At 59.9% G+C, this 17414-nt stretch overlaps 1 protein-coding gene across 3 annotated transcripts in view; it reads left to right on the forward strand.

Moving 5' to 3' along the window:
- Positions 1-16984, forward strand: part of ABCC1 (ATP binding cassette subfamily C member 1 (ABCC1 blood group)) — a 90889-nt gene extending 73905 nt beyond the window's left edge. For 2 of the 3 annotated variants that reach the window (XM_081298716.1, XM_081298717.1), the window contains exons 21-31: positions 1464-1596; positions 3847-4054; positions 4291-4601; positions 7421-7620; positions 8993-9119; positions 9652-9753; positions 10256-10402; positions 11496-11654; positions 12569-12735; positions 13399-13593; positions 15511-16983. In XM_081298716.1, the coding sequence (XP_081154842.1) occupies positions 1464-1596; positions 3847-4054; positions 4291-4601; positions 7421-7620; positions 8993-9119; positions 9652-9753; positions 10256-10402; positions 11496-11654; positions 12569-12735; positions 13399-13593; positions 15511-15619 (1858 nt within the window). In that variant the 3' untranslated portion in view covers positions 15620-16983. Of the gene's footprint in view, positions 1-1463; positions 1597-3846; positions 4055-4290; positions 4602-7420; positions 7621-8992; positions 9120-9651; positions 9754-10255; positions 10403-11495; positions 11655-12568; positions 12736-13398; positions 13594-15510 lie in introns of all 3 variants that reach the window. The other variant, XM_081298715.1, reaches the window with a different exon arrangement.
- The last annotated feature ends 430 nt before the right edge of the window (positions 16985-17414 follow it).

Raw genomic sequence — 17414 nt, forward strand, 5'->3', positions numbered from 1 at the left:
GAGCCTGGTGCCCCACGGCCCCGCAGGGTCTCTGACCCAGAGGTGGTGACAGACCTCGTCTCCCCGTGGCATGAGAGCTGCCCACAGTCACGTGGTGGGAGAGAAGCTGACCTTGAACTTGGCCCGGGCCCGGCCGAGGTTCCCCAGGGGTGCTGTCAGCCCTCCTGCAAGAGGCTTGAGGAGCTGTGGTCGACCTGGGAATGGGCAGGGGACGGGGAGCCGGGCCTGGTGCTGGCCCCGGGGGGTACTCGGAAACGGTGCTTCCGCTGTCACTGTCACCTCCTGGTCGGGCCTGAGGACAGAAGGTCTGGAGCGCCCCTGTCCGAGGAGCGTGGCTGGGAAGTTCTGGGTCACCAAGCAGGAGGTTCTGGCTCCCTGAAGGCTGCTCTGTCCCCGATGGGCCCGGCGCCGTGCCTCCCGGACCTTCCTCTGCTGCTGGCCGAGAGCCCAGGCCGGCTGTTGATCAGGGGCCGACCCCGCCTGATGGCCTCGGCCAGAGATCTTGGGACAGGCCTCCTGGGCGGGAGAGGCTCCCGCCTTGCCCTGGGCCGGACAGGGAGCTGGTGCTGGGGACCTGCCAGCCCCGGGCCTCCTGTCCAGGACCAGTGCTGGGGTGCAGGGACGACTCAGCCGGGCCCTGCCCGCAGGAGGAGGGAGGACTAGAGGTCCTGCTGCCCGCGCCCCCTCCGCGTTGGCTCGGCCCCTCTGGTTTCTTACAAGTAGCGGGAGTTTCTCAGCTTTTCCTGAACAGAACTGAAAAGATGGCCAGCACAAGTCCTTGTGCCCGGGCGCCTGCTGGCACCTGTCGGCACCTGTCGGCTGGGACAGAGAAGGTCGGCCTCGAGGCTCGGCCCTTGGCCTCCCTCCCACTGACCTCCTGACCCCCGGGCCCGGCAGGCCTGCGGGAGGGGGTCTGGGAGGCCCTAGAGAAGCAGCCCCCAGGACAGGAGGCCTCTGGAACAGGAGGGGACGGAGGGAAGGTCTCCTTGGCAACTGTGGACGGGCTTCAGCTCCGAGGCCCTGTCCTCCCCTCCACCCGGAGCAGCTGGGAGAAGACCAGGTGTCCCATGGTCCGCTCTGTTACTACTGAGTCGGTGCAGGGGAAGGGACAAGGGTAGACGGTGGCTGGGCTCACGGTGGCGGTCAAGGCCAGGGGCGGTGTCTGCTGATGGCCTTCCCGTTGGCGCAGAGCCCCTGGGTCGAGAGGCTGGGCGCCCTGGGGAGGCCTGGCCAGAGTGGCTCGGAGCAGACCACCCAGAAGTGACCTGCTCACAGCACAGATGGGTGACTCCGTTCCCAAGGGCACAGGCTAGCGCTCACTCCCTGTCCCTGAGGACCACAGCCTGGGCAGTGGCACGAGGAGCCTGCACGTGCACACGTGGTCATTTACATGTTTGCTGGAACGTCCCCGCCTGGGGGTCCGGCGCTGGCCCAAGGTGGACGCCCACGCCTTGCTTCCCCAGGCAGCTGAGCAGCTCCTCCTCCTACAGCGGGGACGGGGGACGGCCCCAGGCCAGCACCGCTGACCCACAGAAGGCCGGAGCCAAGGAGGAGGCCTGGAAGCTGGTGGAGGCGGACAAGGTCCAGACGGGGCAGGTGAGCCTGGGACCAGGCCAGGGGAGGAAGGGACCTGTGCCCAGGGCACGGCCGCGGCGCAGCGGAGCTGGGATTGCGCCCAGGCTCGGGGGGCACCTGTGGTCTCCCTGCTGCCCCGCTGTGAGCAGGTGGGGCTCCCCGCTCAGGCCACTGGGGGCTCGTCCCAGGTGTGCACAAGTGGCCTCAGGTGGTGCCAGATGCAGGGATGAAGAATGGGCACAGACACGGACAGGACAAGGCGTCTCCACTCCCCTTCGTCCTGGTGACAGCGTCAGTGAGACAGCCTAGGGTGGCCTGGGACAGCAGGGTCTGGGCCCTCGTCCTCCTGCATTATTATTATTATTATTATTTTTAAGGACGTCTGTTTGGGACAAGTGTCAGTAGTTTTCCGTTCCTGGGAGGGATCCAGAGTTTATTTTCTTTCCTTTTTCCTTTGGTACCAGAGACTAAGCCCAGGGCCCTTGACCACCGCGTCACCTCTCCAGCTCCTTTTACTTTTGTATTTTGAGACAGGGCCTCGCTGAATCGCTGAGGCTGTCCTTGAACTTGCAATCCCCCTGCCTCAGCCTCCCGAGCCGCTGAGTTTATTTTCAAAAATCAATGTGGTCCTACTAAGAGAGGGGCTAGGATGCTCCAGGCCTGATGCCCCCCCCCCATAAGTGCCCAGTCCAAACCAAAACACCCGGGGAAGGCAGGAGGGGAGCCCACAGGCTGGGCACAACCCCTGGAGCCCCGGGGTGTATCCAGAGTCCCCCGGGACCCTTGGTCGCTGGCCGCTTCTCCCTGTGGCTCTCGCACCCGGGCTGTGCCAGGCTCTGACCCTCCCAGGTGCCAGAGATCAGCCCAAGACAAGGCAGCCTGCCATCCTGAGAGTGGAGCCTTTCTGCAGCCTGGGCCACCACGTCCTACTGCCCCCGGGAAGGTGTCCCGAGCCCTGCGGGGCAGCTGCAGGGACGGCAGGCAGCTTGGGCGCGTGGTGAAGGACGAGGCAGGAGCTGGAGACGGGAGGGAAGCAGCCCTTCCACGGCGGGGCCCATTTCCTCAGCCAGCTGCAGGGTCCCGACCCGAAGTAGCTGAAACGCTTGTGATGACCCGGGCACACCCCCGGGAGGGAGCCCTGGGGCTTGTGGACACCACGCCCCCTGCTGGGCTCCACAGGAAACCCCCAGGTGTCCCCATGGAGCCCAGCGAACACCCACCAACGAAAACCGCAGCCTGGTGCTTGGTGCCCAGAGGAAGTGGAATGGCAGGCCCAGAGCCCTGTCGTGGGAGGGAGGGAGGTGATGCTTGGTTGCTAGGCAACATGTCCCACCTTCCCATTTGCTGAAGACTTTTTGATGGTCCTGGAATTAGCTCAGAGTCCTGATAGATGCCCCCAGGCCACCTGGGTGGCTGTAACCCCCTGCTTCTATTCAGCGACCCTTTCCTCCTTTCAGTCCCCCAAGCCCACTACATTCCCTTGTACCTCAGGGCCTTTGCATAGGTTGATTCTCCATAGTTTTGTTGGTTTTTTGCCAATGTCTCGGCTTGGCACAGAATCATGAGCCACCACACAGCTTTGTAGATTCAAACAGCAATTCTTTATTTCCGAACTCACACCGGCCTCCACACACGTTCTGGGGCAATCCCAGTTCTCCTGTGCCCAATTCACCTACTACACGAGGCTTTCTTCCCAAAATCCTCTCTGAATCTCACGAGAACTCAATGGGAGCTCAGGCAGCAGGAACGCCCTAATTCCAGCAGCAATAATCCTCAACATCGAACTTCCCTAAAACCCAAGGTCTTAAACTGGGAACGCCCTTAACCCAAGGAGCGGGATACTTCCTCAAACTGCAGGACACACCCTAATCCTGGATCCTCCCTGGTCGTTGAGCAGGGTCACCTTTCTCAAACACACATGCAAGGTCACAGCAAATTTCCAAGGCAAGTCCATTTAACATGGGGTACGCTGGCAAGGAAATTTCGATGCGTCATTCCTACTTGGTAATGGCCCTCAGCAGTTTTTTGTGATACTGGAGATAGATCTCGGGCCTGTGCTTCACGCCTGCTGATCAAGCACCCAGCCTCCGAGCTGCATCCTCAGCCCCTGGTGGATTCTTAAATGTCACTTCCTCGGAGAATCCTGCCCCCACGCCTCCCACCCTGGGTTGGGTCGAGATGTCTAGTTCTATGCTAGAGATGCGGCAGGACAGGCAGGCAGCTGCTCTGCCAGGCAGTCGCTGACCTCGGAGGCCGCTCCTCCGCCCCCAGGTGAAACTGTCTGTGTACTGGGACTACATGAAGGCCATCGGGCTCTTCCTCTCCTTCCTGAGCATCTTCCTCTTCCTGTGCAACCACGTGTCTGCCCTGGCCTCCAACTACTGGCTCAGCCTCTGGACGGACGACCCCGTTGTCAACGGGACCCAGGAGCACACCGATTTCTGGCTGGGTGTCTACGGAGGCCTGGGCATCGCCCAAGGTGGGTGTCCCCGCCCCCCTGTGCCCACCTGAGCGTGGAACTGGCCATCACTTGGGATCTAGTCACAGAACCAGGTCCCCCACATCCCTAGGGGACCTAGCCCAGCCCAGACGGACAGACCCTGTCCCTCAGTAGCCCTTCGCAGGGTGACCCCAAGGGACAGGGAGGAGAGGCCCATCAGGCCTGTTTCACAGATGGGCAGCTGAGAACCGGGAGCTCACGGGGTTGCTCCGCAGGCATCGCGGTGCTCGGCTACTCCATGACGGTGTCCATCGGGGGCATCTTCGCGTCCCGCCGCCTGCACCTGGACCTGCTGCACCACGTCCTGCGCTCGCCCATGAGCTTCTTCGAGCGCACCCCCAGCGGGAACCTGGTGAACCGCTTCTCCAAGGAGCTGGACACGGTGGACTCCATGATCCCGCAGGTGATCAAGATGTTCATGGGCTCCCTGTTCAACGTCATCGGCGCCTGCATCATCATCCTGCTGGCCACGCCCATCGCCGCGGTCATCATCCCGCCCCTGGGCCTCCTCTACTTCTTCGTGCAGGTGAGGGCGGGGCCTGGCGGCCCGGGCAGCCCTACTGTGCGCTGCGTTCTGCCTCGCTCACCTAAGGGCTCCTCTCACCTTGCCTCCTCCCCAGAGCGGGGCGCTGAGCCTCTGTCTGCAGGGCGGGCTTTGCTTTTGTCCATCTTGAACACCTGTGCACGGGTCATTTTGAGCTTGCAGTAAGGAAACGCGTGTTCTACCAAGTGCAGGGCTGGGGTGGCCACTCGAGGAGTTTGTTAATATTCCACTTGTGTTTTCTCATCTCCTTGTCCCCCATCTCACAGAAGGCTGCCATTCTTCAATTGGTCTCATGGTCCAGGATGGGTGCTGGAGTTCCAGCCATCACAACTATTTTTCAGACGATGAGATTAATGTTAGGGGAACAGGACGAGGGAGCAGATGATTCCTGAATCGGCAGTACCCATCTCAATACGTCTAATATTCCAGAACCTGGTCATGGAACCACTGTTGTTTGCGAGGGAGGCTAGGAAGGGCAGGATTTGGGCTGGACCCGTTACAGATCCCAGCAGAAATCTCATCTGTCAAGTGGGACTGTTGAGCCCAGGAGTGTGTCACGTTCCCAGTTGACAGACCGGCATGTTGAGGCTCAGAGAGAAGGAGCGTCTTGCCTGGGGGTGGAAGGGAGCATGTGATTCGCCAGGTCTGTCCTTACTTGTCCCCAAGCACTGGCTGCAGCAGAGTGGCAGAGGGGCTGGCTGTTGAGGGGAGCCTCACGTGGCCGCCCGGGTGAGAGTGAGGGACCAGGAGGTGTGTCTACCCCTCGCCACTCTGTGCCGCTGGGGTCCAGGAGGCTGGGCCCTGTCCACCATCCCCGCCTTGGACCCCACCACCCTGGGGACCGGTGACCCAGAGCACCGGCAGCAGTGCAGTCGGGGGGGTGCAGTCCCCGACCCTCCGGTGCCCCTTGAGTTGGTGACGGCCTTTCACCAAAATCGTAGCTGCTTCCGGAATCCGTCTTCATTCCCAGGCTTCCCGAAGGCCCGCTAAGCTTCGCGAGGCCTGTCTCACAATAAGACGGGGCTGCGGGTGGGGCTCAGTGCTTCAGTGGCCCTGGTTCTGTCCCCAGGACCAAAGACAAAACAGAAGGATTTCGAGCAGGTCAGCCCAGAGGGCCGGGGTCCAGGGAGGGTGGGGCCTGCAGGGCCTTCGGCCAGGCCGGGCGTCTGGTCTCCTCCAAGGCAGCGGGCGCAGCGGCAGGACGGCTGTGTGCCTCGTGCTCCTGGACCTGGGGCTGCAGCCCTCGGAGACCGCTGGGCTGGCAGGAGCCCGGGCTGGCCCAGAGCTGCCCGCCTGCGTGCTCAAATGACCGCTGAGCCTGCCACCCAGAGAGAAGCCGCCGGCCACCGAGGCCCCACGGAAGCCTCCTGTTAGGTTCAGAGCTCTCCATGGGACTCTGCCCCAAAGTGGCCAGTGTTCCTGGCTGGGACGGGAGGTCAGAGGCCAGGTCCCCCACAGCACTCTGGATAGAGCAGTTCCCCGTCAGCTGTCCTGCTAGGGCCCCGGGTCCCTGTTCTGGTGTCCTTGGTGCAGACGCAGAGCCAGGGCCAGAAGAGCTCAAGTGGCCAGTCCAGCCTCTGCTCAGTGGCTTCTGGAAGCTTCCGGAGGGTGACTGGCTCTCTCTCCGTCTCCCACAAGCCCTGCCACTGGCTGAATGCCCAGGGCAGAGCAGGAGCCGAGGAAAGACGGCAACTGCCTGGTGGACAGCCCCTGAGGTCAGGAGCCAGGGCAGGAGCCAGGCAGCGAGCCACAGAGGTGGCCCCACCTGGGGGCCAGGGTGCCCCAGAGGTGAAGCTGCTGCACCCTCTGCAGGGCGCTGAGGGCCACTGCAGGCAGGGCTGGTGGTGAATACGGGGAGCCAGAGGCTCAGCGGCCTGGGCACAGGGGCAGGGCAGCAGCCGTATCCCAGGACACAGTTGCAGGGGGCAGGGCTGGTCCCCCTGAGAGCACTGGGGGCCACTGAGGCCTGGGTGACGAGTTTACCTTCGTCCCATGGTCAGGTCAGTGCAGGTGAGTTGAGTGCCATCACTGCCTAGGGACGTGATGGGCTCAATCCTGTCGCTTACTGATGGCAGTAGTTGTCCTCTGGGGGCGCCTGCTCACTCGAAGCCTGTGGAGCTGCTAGTCCTCGTCTGTGTCTGTGGTGCAGCCCAGCGTCGCCCGGTGCTGAGCCTCCCGACCTCTGTGTGTGTATGTGTGGGACACGTGTGCGTGCAGACACGTGTGTGCAGAGGAAGAGTGACGCTCACGAGTTCCCCTCCCCACAGCCCTGTGAACAGGCCTTCTTGTCCCCACGTTACAGATGAGGCCACTGAGGCTCAGAGGAATAAGTCCCTGGCTCTCTTTACAACAATGGCAGAGCCAGGATTTGAACTTGGGTCCGGTTGGCCTCAAAACTTATTAAACCACCCTGCTGTGTCCCGGAGCCCCTGGACCCGGGGTCGGTGGCACTCTGCAGCCAGGCTGCCTCCCTGAATCCCACTCTGCCACTTCCCTGCCGTGGGGCCTCCGGAGGGGGTGGCTCAGGTCCTCTGCTCATGTCCTCCTGGGGAAGCCGGACGGAGCACCTGCTGGGCTTGCCATGGGCATCGTGGAGGCAGGTGTAGGTGAAGGTGGGCAGGCAGCACCTGGGAGGCTGGGCTGTCGGTCAGCACTAGCTGTTGTCCCCGTCCCCGCCGTCCCCATCCACAGGGGTGGGGCACTGCCAAGGACCTGCCGTGTCCAGACTTGCCCCGGCACGGCCTCAGGAGGATGGGCGCAGGGACCGGCACTGACCCCCGTCTTCCGTCCCTCACCCGCAGAGGTTCTACGTGGCCTCCTCCCGGCAGCTGAAGCGCCTCGAGTCGGTCAGCCGCTCCCCGGTGTACTCGCACTTCAACGAGACCCTGCTGGGGGTCAGCGTGATCCGCGCCTTCGAGGAGCAGGAGCGGTTCATCCGCCAGAGTGACCTGAAGGTGGACGAGAACCAGAAGGCCTACTACCCCGGCATTGTGGCCAACAGGTGCGCTGGCCTGTGGGGGGCGGGGGGCGCCGAGCACCTCGTCCCCTCGTCTCAGTGCCGTGGTGCACCTCGCACAACTCGGGCCCTGGCAGAAAGGCTGGGGAGACTTGGGGACAGGGCAGGTCCCAGTGGCCCCTGGAGCACGCGGGAGCACTGTCAGCATGCAGGGCCCCAGGGCACGACAGAGCGGAGACAGAGTCCCCTGGAGTCCACCTGTGAGCACCACGTTCCAGGTGCTGTCCCTGGGACGCAGCTCCTCAGCAGCAGGTCCTCTGCTGCACATCGTCCCTGGACGAGGGGCGGTCACTCCTGCTGAGGGAGGTGTGGTCCAGAACACTTGACGCGCACTGAGCTGAGTCACGTCAAAAACCACCATGTTGTGGCTCAGAAGTGAGGAGCATCAGTCAGAAAGAGGCAGAAGTTAGACAAGTGCCTGATGTATTCCTAGAATAGCCTCCTTCTCACCCACTTCCAACCCATACGCCCGAGAATTGGCCTAGAGGTGACCCGTGACCAACCGTGGGCCTGCTTTACACCGTTGGAGTAGAAAAGTGGGTGAAGGGACCGTCTGTGACAAAGGGTCTTCAGCTGCCCTTGTAGAATTTTTAGAGTGTCTGTCCCCATCTGGCTCGTCTACGGGACTATCTCACACACGAGGGTCCGTCCCGTGGATCCCATGGGTTAGAGTGGAGGAGAGACCCCCCAGCACCACCTCCCTAAGGAAATAAAAAATGCTTCCCAAGTGCAAACCCGACAGTAGTGCCCGTCACCCTAGGGATGGCCTCTGAGCTAGCGTTGAGCAGCAAAGCATCTCTTTATATTCTTAAAAGGCAAAGGAACTCTTTTTCATGTTTCTCAAATCCGGAGGAGTCTGGGAATGGGGGAGGGAGGTTGAAAAACGGTGGCTTCTCTCTCTGGATTCGTCTCTTGCCAAGAGACGTCTTTTAAGCCAGAGCTGCCTCTTCCATCCCAGTTGATGGCTTCTGAGTCCTGAGGAATGTCTGGGGCGTCTTGTTTTATGCCTGTGTGTGTTTTAAAGACTTCTCGAGAAAAAGCTGGGTCATAATATTTGGGCAAGGATGGCATTCTTGCCTAAACGGCTTCTGCAGAACACTATTTTGATCCCTGGGCTTACCAGGCTGATGCAGAGTTACAGACGGGGCATCCCCTGGGCCCTCCTTCCCCTGGGGCCAGGCTGCGTGTTTGGACGAGCAGAGCTGAGATGGCCTTTCTGCAGAACTCTCAGGGAGTTATTTCAGTTAGCAGATGGACTCCCCTCTCCCCCCACTGGCCAGAAGCCAGGTCTCTGAAAAGCTGACTGTGTGTGTGTGTCTGTCTGTCTCTCTGTCTGTCGGCCCGTTTCTCTGAGCAGGTGGTTGGCTGTGAGGCTGGAGTGCGTTGGCAACTTCATAGTCTTTTTTGCCTCCCTGTTTGCGGTCATCTCCCGGCACAGCCTCCGCGCGGGCTTGGTGGGCCTCTCCGTGTCTTACTCTTTGCAGGTAAGAGGAGTCGCTTCGCCTGGATGATGAAAGTCTCCTAATGGGGTTCTTCGGGTTCCCATATGGAGGGGGAGGAAAGGGGCTGAGTGGAATTTGAGAAGTACAGAGCCTGGTGACCAGGTATAGAAAAGGAATTGGACATGGGGCCAGGATTCTCCATCAGCCAATAAAATTCCTTGGTGGCTTGAGGGGATGCATTAGCTCCAGGGGAAATGCTTTTAAGACTATGAATTTCCCTCTAAGTGTGGCTTTAGCTGCACCTCGTGACTTTTGATACATAGTGTTTCCATATTATCATCTAGTTTGAAATGTTTTCTGACTCTCCTTTCTGATTATTCAAATAGCTTATGGGTCAGTTTGAAAACTGTGGTAGTTAAATACCTAAGTGTGGTAAGTTGGGGTGATGGCTGTATGTGGGGCTGCTGATTTCTATACTTTTCACATCTGAAACATTTCATGATTCATAACTACTTAACAAAAATAAAATAGCTCTTCTCCCGCTAGAAACTCCACACGACTCTTTCCCTTGCAGATCACCACCTACTTGAACTGGCTGGTTCGGATGTCATCCGAGATGGAGACCAACATTGTGGCTGTGGAGAGACTCAAGGAGTATTCAGAAACCGAGAAGGAGGTAAAGAAGGGCCCTGACCCGACCTTTTGGCCTTGGTCTTCAGTGTAGCTTTGCCTGAAAGACACCTGTGAGCCATGTCTATGTCCACTCTGCCTGAGCGGGAGGGTGAGTTGGGTACTCCTCCGGTTGGGACTCCATCCTGTACCTGACCCATCTCTGTCAATACCTACCTTTACTCTTGGGAGAAGACCACTCACATGTTGATTTGGTCTGTAAATGTTGACGGAGCACACCTACTGTGTGCTCTGAGCCCCAGGAGACTGCACTGAGCAGGGCAGAGCCTGTGGTCACAGGGCCGGTGGGCCAGGACTGCCCAGGCGGCGGTCAGTGATCGGCAGGAGGAGGAAGCAGGGCAGGCACAGGCGACCCAGGGCCAGGAGGGGGGTCACACTGACATGAGTTCTGCGGAAGTGAGGGAGCTGGCCCAGCAGAGCCTGGGCACCAGGATGGACTCGAGATTCCTCACCGTCTCCTCCCTTCCGGCCCCTCCCTGGGATTGTAGGCTCCCTGGCAGGTCCCGGAGACAGCGCCCCCCAGCAACTGGCCCCAGGTGGGCCGAGTGGAGTTCCGGGACTACGGGCTGCGGTACCGAGAGGACCTGGACTTGGTTCTCAAGCACATCAATGTCACCATCGAAGGGGGAGAGAAGGTGGGTGTGCGACGTCCCCCAGCCCGTCCACAGCCGGCTGTGTCACCTGCCGGGGCTCGTGGAAGTGAAGGCAGTTCAGAGTGTGCCCAGCAGGTTGCCTCTGGGACCCCGAGGGTCAAATGAGGACCGCAGATGTGTTTTGGGGGGCGGGGGGAGATCTGAATAAGTTGCAAATCCTGAAAAAAAATCTGACGTTTCATATAAAAACTCACTTCCTGCTTTTCTGGAAGCAGGAACGTGGGCCCCCCCCCCCCCCGCAGCCTGGCTCTTCCTAAGGAGTTCACTCCGGCTGCTCATGTGCCCCTGTAGGGCGTTGGCTGGTGTTGGCCATCGCTGGAGTGACAGAATGTCACTGGGACTGCTGGGGACAGCTCAAGGGACATACGAAGTTGGGATTTTAAAACCTCTCCTTGGGTTCCAAGCTATTCCCAGAGCACATCCCTGCTCGAGAGTCTTAGGATTTCCTCAGAAATCAGGTCAAGGGTGTTCCTGGCCCTTTGCATTTCTGCACGTATGGATCTGTCAACTGTCCCTGCCACGGGCTTGGATGGTCCCCGTTCCCACGAGCTGAGTCCCTGGCCTGTGTCCAAGGGAGGACGGGGCAGGCGACGATCTTCATGGCTCGTGTTACGTGTGGGCACTGTTGTGTGCAGGCTGCGCCGTGGTGTGGCTGGGGGGCGAGGGAGCCCCGGGTGGCGGGGAGGCTGTGGGTGGACATCGGGACTCGAGGCGCTGCCAGGAGCCCGGCTCCCTCAAGTGGAGACGGTGGGTATAAGGTATCCAGAGGGTGCGGGGAGTCGAACCGGAGGGGTCTCAGCAGCTCAGGGTGAGAGGTGAAAACCTGGGGTCAGCAGGTAAGAAAGTACCCCCAAAGAGTGCCTTAGCTCCTGGGGAGCCTGGCGAGGGGAACGGAGACCTTTGTCCTAAGCAGCCCCTTACAGAGTCTCTGGGGAGCTGGCAAGGCCGCGGAGGGAGTTGGGTGGACCAGGTGGCCAGCTGCTCTGGGCCAGGCACTTATTAGCAAGAGCACGTGCGGCTGAGGCGGCCCGGATTCCTTCGTCCCCACCTCACCCCGGCCCTTCCTGCCCTACAGGTTGGCATTGTGGGGCGCACGGGAGCCGGGAAGTCGTCCCTCACCCTGGGCTTGTTCCGGATCAACGAGTCCGCGGAAGGAGAGATCATCATCGACGGCGTCAACATTGCCAAGATCGGCCTGCACAACCTGCGCTTCAAGATCACCATCATCCCCCAGGTGGGGTCTGGGGGGCCGCGGGGGGCCTGGGGCTGCCGAGACTGTGCTTGCCCTAATGGGACATTGGCCTGTACGTCTGTGGATTCTGTCAGTCACAGATCAGAAGTGTTTTTTGTTTTTTTTTTAATTGCACCTGAGCTAGGCGTTGGTAGAGCACGCCTATAATCCCAGCAACCTAGGAGGCTGAGGCAGGAGGATCACCAGTTCAAGGCCAGCCTCAGCAACTTAGCGAGACCCTGTCTCAAAAACACTAACAAGTTCTTGGGGTGTGGCTCAGTGGTAGAGTCCCTGGGCTCAGTCCCCAACACCAAACACACACAGACCTTTTTCCCTAACGTCAGTCCCTGAACCATACAGTGTGACGCCTGTTCACGTAGCATTTGTGCCGTGACAGGTGTGAGTCATCTAGATGCCTTGCCACACAGGAGGAAGTGAGAAAGTCCTGTGCAAATCTGTTTTGTGTGTGAGACTTGAGCATCTGCAGATGAGGTGATCAGGATCCTCAGGGAGATGCCATCTTCTCTCTGCCGGCATGGGGTCAGGATGAAGATCTCATGCTTCCTAGGTCTAGGAAGAAGAACTTTCTAGAACTTTCTAGACCCCTCCCCGGAAGAGGAAGCTCATCTGTTGCCTGTGTAGTTTTCTTAAGTTTCCTCTAAGGGTCTCTTTGGGAGGCAGGGGCCGAGGGAGGGATTCCCAGGACTCTCTCCCTCCTCCACGGTCCCCACCCGAGTGCATCATGAAAACTCTGAGGAGCTGTGTTTTACCCCATCAGCCCGAGGTTTTTCCAAACTGTTTTCTCATTGCAAACATCTCCGGGGTTAGGGGTTCTGGGGACGCTGAGAGCTCTTCCTCCGCCTCAGTGCTCCACCCAGGGGACGGGCGCTGAGGGGCCCTCTGCTCTCCCTCTGCAGGACCCTGTGTTGTTCTCGGGCTCCCTCCGCATGAACCTGGACCCGTTCAGCCAGTACTCGGATGGGGAGGTGTGGACGGCCCTGGAGCTGGCTCACCTCAAGAGCTTCGTGTCGGGGCTCCCCGACAAGCTGGACCACGAGTGTTCGGAAGGCGGGGAGAACCTGAGGTGGGCAGGGGGGACGCGGCGCCCTGGCGGGTGTGGGGAGACTCGTCCTCCTGCGTCTGTCAGGCCTGGGGGGGCGTAAGCAGACCGGGTCCCTTCACGTCTACTCTATCGCCGTGGCCACCAGCGATGGTTGTGCTGGCGAGTGGCAGCGATGGGCGCCCCGGGGTGGTCGGCCTCGTGGCTCTGCTGACCTTGGCTGGGCTCCTTCAGGAGTCGGGGGTCAGCTCTGACCTGAGCTGGGCGGTGAGGGGACATGCCGCTCACCCTCCAGCAGACCAGCCGTGGCGTGTCCCTGTGATGGGGAGGTACAGGATGGGCCAGCCCCAGTGTGCAGTGCCCTCCCACCTCGGCTGGCCTTAGGCAAAGCCCACGGCCGAGTCCAGAGTCAGCCCTAGAGGTGGACGCAGATGCGTGGACACCAGGCCGCCTTTGCCATCTACTCCCCCAGCCGTTCTGGACCGACCAGGGCTCGGATGCCACCTCGGAGCTTCCCGAGACCCATCCTGAGCCTGCTGCTGACGCAGGAGATTGATGAGTGCTGTCTGCCCTGGGCAGGGGCCCAGGAGCCGGTGCTCTCCTGGTGGAAGCGGCACAGAGCGGCTCCTTCCTCCTGCCTGTCTCAGGGCCGCGGGGGCTGACCTGCTCTGGCCTCTTCCTTCCCAGCGTGGGGCAGCGACAGCTTGTGTGCCTGGCCCGGGCGCTGCTGAGGAAGACCAAGATCCTCGTGCTGGACGAGGCCACGGCGGCCGTGGACCTGGAAACAGACGACCTCATTCAGTCCACCATCCGGACGCAGTTTGACAACTGCACCGTCCTCACCATCGCCCACCGGCTCAACACCATCATGGACTACACCAGGTGAGGCCCCGCACAGGGCTCCGGGCTGAGCGGCCGCCGGTCACCGCCCCTCCTTCACCTCCGTCCTACGGTGGCGGAGCCTCTTTATCCTGGGAGGTGCCAGGTGTTCGGGCGTCACAGGCAGCAGGCACCGCTGTGCCTGTCCCCACTGCCTGCCCAGGACGGCTCTGGGAGGTGGGGACCCTTCAGGACACTGTCAGACGAAGCCCCCGCCTCGAGGACCGGCAGCTTAGTCATAAGAGACAGTGAACAGAGCAGCAAGTGATGTGGTTTCACAGGACGACGCGGCCGGAAGGGAGGTCCCCCAGGGGATGGTGGCAGTGCCACTCAGGGCCCTGTGCCCATGGCACCCTGGAGGAGCGGCACCTGGGGCACATGGCAGTGTTTCTGTTTTCTTTTAAAAATTAAATACATAACACCACCCCCCCAGCCTGGATCCCAGCTGCCTCCCTACCACACGGTCAGAAAGGAGAGGGGTTAATATTTGCTTTGGAGAAAGTGGCCACAGAGGCGTCCAGCCCAGGATGCACAAAAGCCGTCACACAGCCACTGGCTGGGGTGCTGAGAGTCTCAAATTTAACACAGGTGGCCAGGGAAGGCCCCTCCCAAGAGGTGACATTTGAGCAGAGTGCGGAATACAGAGTCAGCATGGGACGGTCTGGACAGGAGTCCACAGCCTCTCTTTAAAGGGCCAGGGTATCGTCAGACCTGCCGGCTGAACGGTCTCCGTCACAGCTGCTCAACTCGGATGGCGGTGGCACGAAGCAGCCACAGGCCACACAGAGAGGAAGCAACGTGGCTGTGACTTCATAAAACTTGATTCCTGGGATCAGGCAGTGGGCCAGAGTCGGGCTGGGCATCTTGCCAGTCTTTGGTCTAAAGGAGAAAGATTCTAAGCTGGAAGCCCTGAGACTGAACTGGAAAGCTAGCCCGTCCAGTGTGCCTGGACATTGGCATGGAGGGGACGGTGGTGGGTGAAGAGGCCAGAGAGGTAGGCAGGGCTGGACGTGGGAGCACTGTGTAACTTCAACAAGGGATCTGCGCCTGTCACCCCAGCTGATCAGGAGGCTGAGGCAGGAGGATCGTGAGTTTAGAGCCAGCCTCAGCCAAAGCCAGGCCCTAAGCAGCTCAGGGAGACCCTGTCCCTAAATCAAAATAGGGCTGGGGTGGGGCTCAGTGGTTGAGTGCCCCTGAGTTCAATCCCTGGCACTCCCCCCCCCAAAAAAAAAGAAGGAATCTGGAACTTAGAGTGCCATGAACCATTGGAGGGCTCAAGTGCAGGGGTGATAGACATCTTTTAAGAGTGTGCCAGCACCTCTCTGTGACAGGTCCCCACTGCACACTTGAGATCCACCAGGAAGATAGTCTGAAGTGAGGTGGGGAGTGGTCGCTGTTGGACCCTCTAGTGCCACCTCCGTAGACCAGGGGTCGCAGCCTACGGCCCCCAGGCCGGGTCTGGCCCCTGCCTGTTGTTACACATAAAGTTTTATTGACAGGCAGCCATGCCTGTTCATTGTCCTCTGTCATCTCTGACTGCTTTCACAGTCGTGACCAAAACCACGTGACCCGCAGAGCCGAAAAGGCCACCTGGCCCTTTTCAGGGGACAGTTGCTGAGCCCCGCTGTAGACTGTGCTGAGATCTGTGTATTTCATCCTCAGTGCCATGGAACAGTGCACAGGAACAGTTGAGCATGTCACTGTCCCCACTACTCCCCGATCACTGTTAGGCTAGTAGGGTGGACACTCGGGAGGCCGTCTCATGCAACCTGACATTGGTTGGAAGTAGAGTGAGGCCGGGCACCGGGTGGGAGTCTGCGGTGCAGCCCTGGCACAGGGTGTTGGGGGCCGACCCAGAGCAACGCCCTGGGCCCGGGTGGACCGCTTCCTGCCTCTCATGTCTGCCCCCCTCCCCTGCAGGGTCATCGTCCTGGACAGAGGAGAGGTGCGGGAATGTGGCACGCCGTTGGACCTCCTGCAGCAGCGGGGTCTCTTCTACAGCATGGCCCGGGACGCCGGCCTGGTGTGAGCCGCGGGGCCCGTGCGTCCGGTCAGCACGCAGGGCCAGCGTCCTCAGGAACCCCAGCCTCCCACGCAGAAACCAAAAAAATCCAAACCCAAAAACCAGAACGGACACAGGGCAGCAGCTGGCATCTGGCCCTGGCCCAGAATTGGCTCGAAGAAAAGGAGAGCGGAGAGGCCCCCGCCCAGACACGCCCACCTGCCCGGCCTCACGCCTGCCCGCTCTCCCGCATCTCTCACCTTGGAGGTGCCTGCGGCTCCTGGGGCCTTTGGTGGCCAGACTTCTGGAGAAGTCAGTTGTGTGAAATGCGCTAGTGACCAAACGCTGCCAACTGCCTTGCGTCTCTCCAGCCAAAGCCTGTGGATCCCACACCTCTGGGATGCTCCCGGTCCCCACCGCCTCCCGTCACCTCTGATGTCCCTTCTGCTTCCGGTGGGAAAGGGGCCTGGTGGGAATCCTTCCGACCCTCAGGCGGCCCTCCCAGGTGGGACAGTCATAGGCCAACCATCTGGTCTCACAGGCCGACACTTCAACATCGCTCCTGCCAGGACTTGCTTCGGCTGCCGGAGGCCACCTGGGCCCCATGCACCCTGTCTCGAGGGGACTTGGTGGACCAGTGGATGATCCAGACCCGGAGCCCCCGACTCCCGATTCCCTCCTTCCCACCCCGGCCTCCCTGCTTTTCTCACCAGGGCCAGGGCGGGTGTGCCCCTCGGTACCTGGAAGAGATGCAGGTCTGCTAACGGTTACGAAGCATCCCACGCGTTCCCAGTTGGTACCAAAAAGAATCCCGTCTTCTGGATTTTAGACCTTGATTTCTCACCCCTGCCCTCTGGCTGGCTGCCGAAGAGCAGGTTGTGGAGAACTTGACATTTGGTGACGGAGTTCCTTCCAGGATAAAAGAACTCTTTTTCTTTTTCTTTTTCTTTTTTTTTTAAGTACTGCTCCAGGGGAAAAGACCCTCTTAAAGAGTTTGACCTCTTGGGAGGAAGTGTCCGGTGGAGGAGCAGCGTGCCCGGGGAATGGCCAGACCTGGCCTTGCCTTTGATACTTGGTCCACATGTTCTTGGAGGAAAACCAAGAAGTGGATCCTCCAAAGTGGGACCTTGAGGTGTCTCAGTGACAGACCAAAGCAAGACCCCCCAAGACGGCGAGAGCCCGCTGCTGCCCCCAAATTCATACTTGCTATGAATTACGTTGCTGACTTCAAACCCAGAGAAGCATCTTTCTTCTTCTAGATGGGAATATATATTTATTTTTTTGTAAGTTATACCATTCTTTCACGTTACAGAATCCAAGGTTTTCTTGGGAGACCTTTTTGTAATGACTTAACACTGGAAACATGGACATTTGCAAATGATTTGCAGTAAAAAAAAAAATACTTTATTTCTTTCTAAACGAGCTGTTCTGTTTTCTTTGGGGGCATTGGCAAAGGTCACAGCCCTGGTGGAGTTGGGATGTGGCAGGTGCGTTCTTTCTAGAATGAACTGTCATCAGAACCCAGGAGCCAGGTGGGATTAGCGGGTGCCCCACAGAGCCTGGGTTTTGGGGCCAGACGGGCCAAATTGGAGTCCTTCCCTGGTCACCTGTTGTGGGAAGGTCACTTAGACTGTGTGCCCTGTTGGCTGGTCTGTAAAGGGGCTGGTCAGAATGACCTTGTGGTGCGTTTGGAACCTGTGGCCCAGCTCAATCCCATGTGGCCAGCGCTACCCTTGACCCTGGCTTCGTACTGGGATGGACCAGGCTGGGCTCCAGGAACAAGTCGTAAAATCCTGGGTAGTGACCACAAGGGTCAAGAGCC

Source organism: Spermophilus citellus (assembly GCF_964194105.1).
Source record: "Spermophilus citellus genome assembly, chromosome: 6".
Classification (NCBI taxonomy): Eukaryota; Metazoa; Chordata; class Mammalia; order Rodentia; family Sciuridae; genus Spermophilus; species Spermophilus citellus.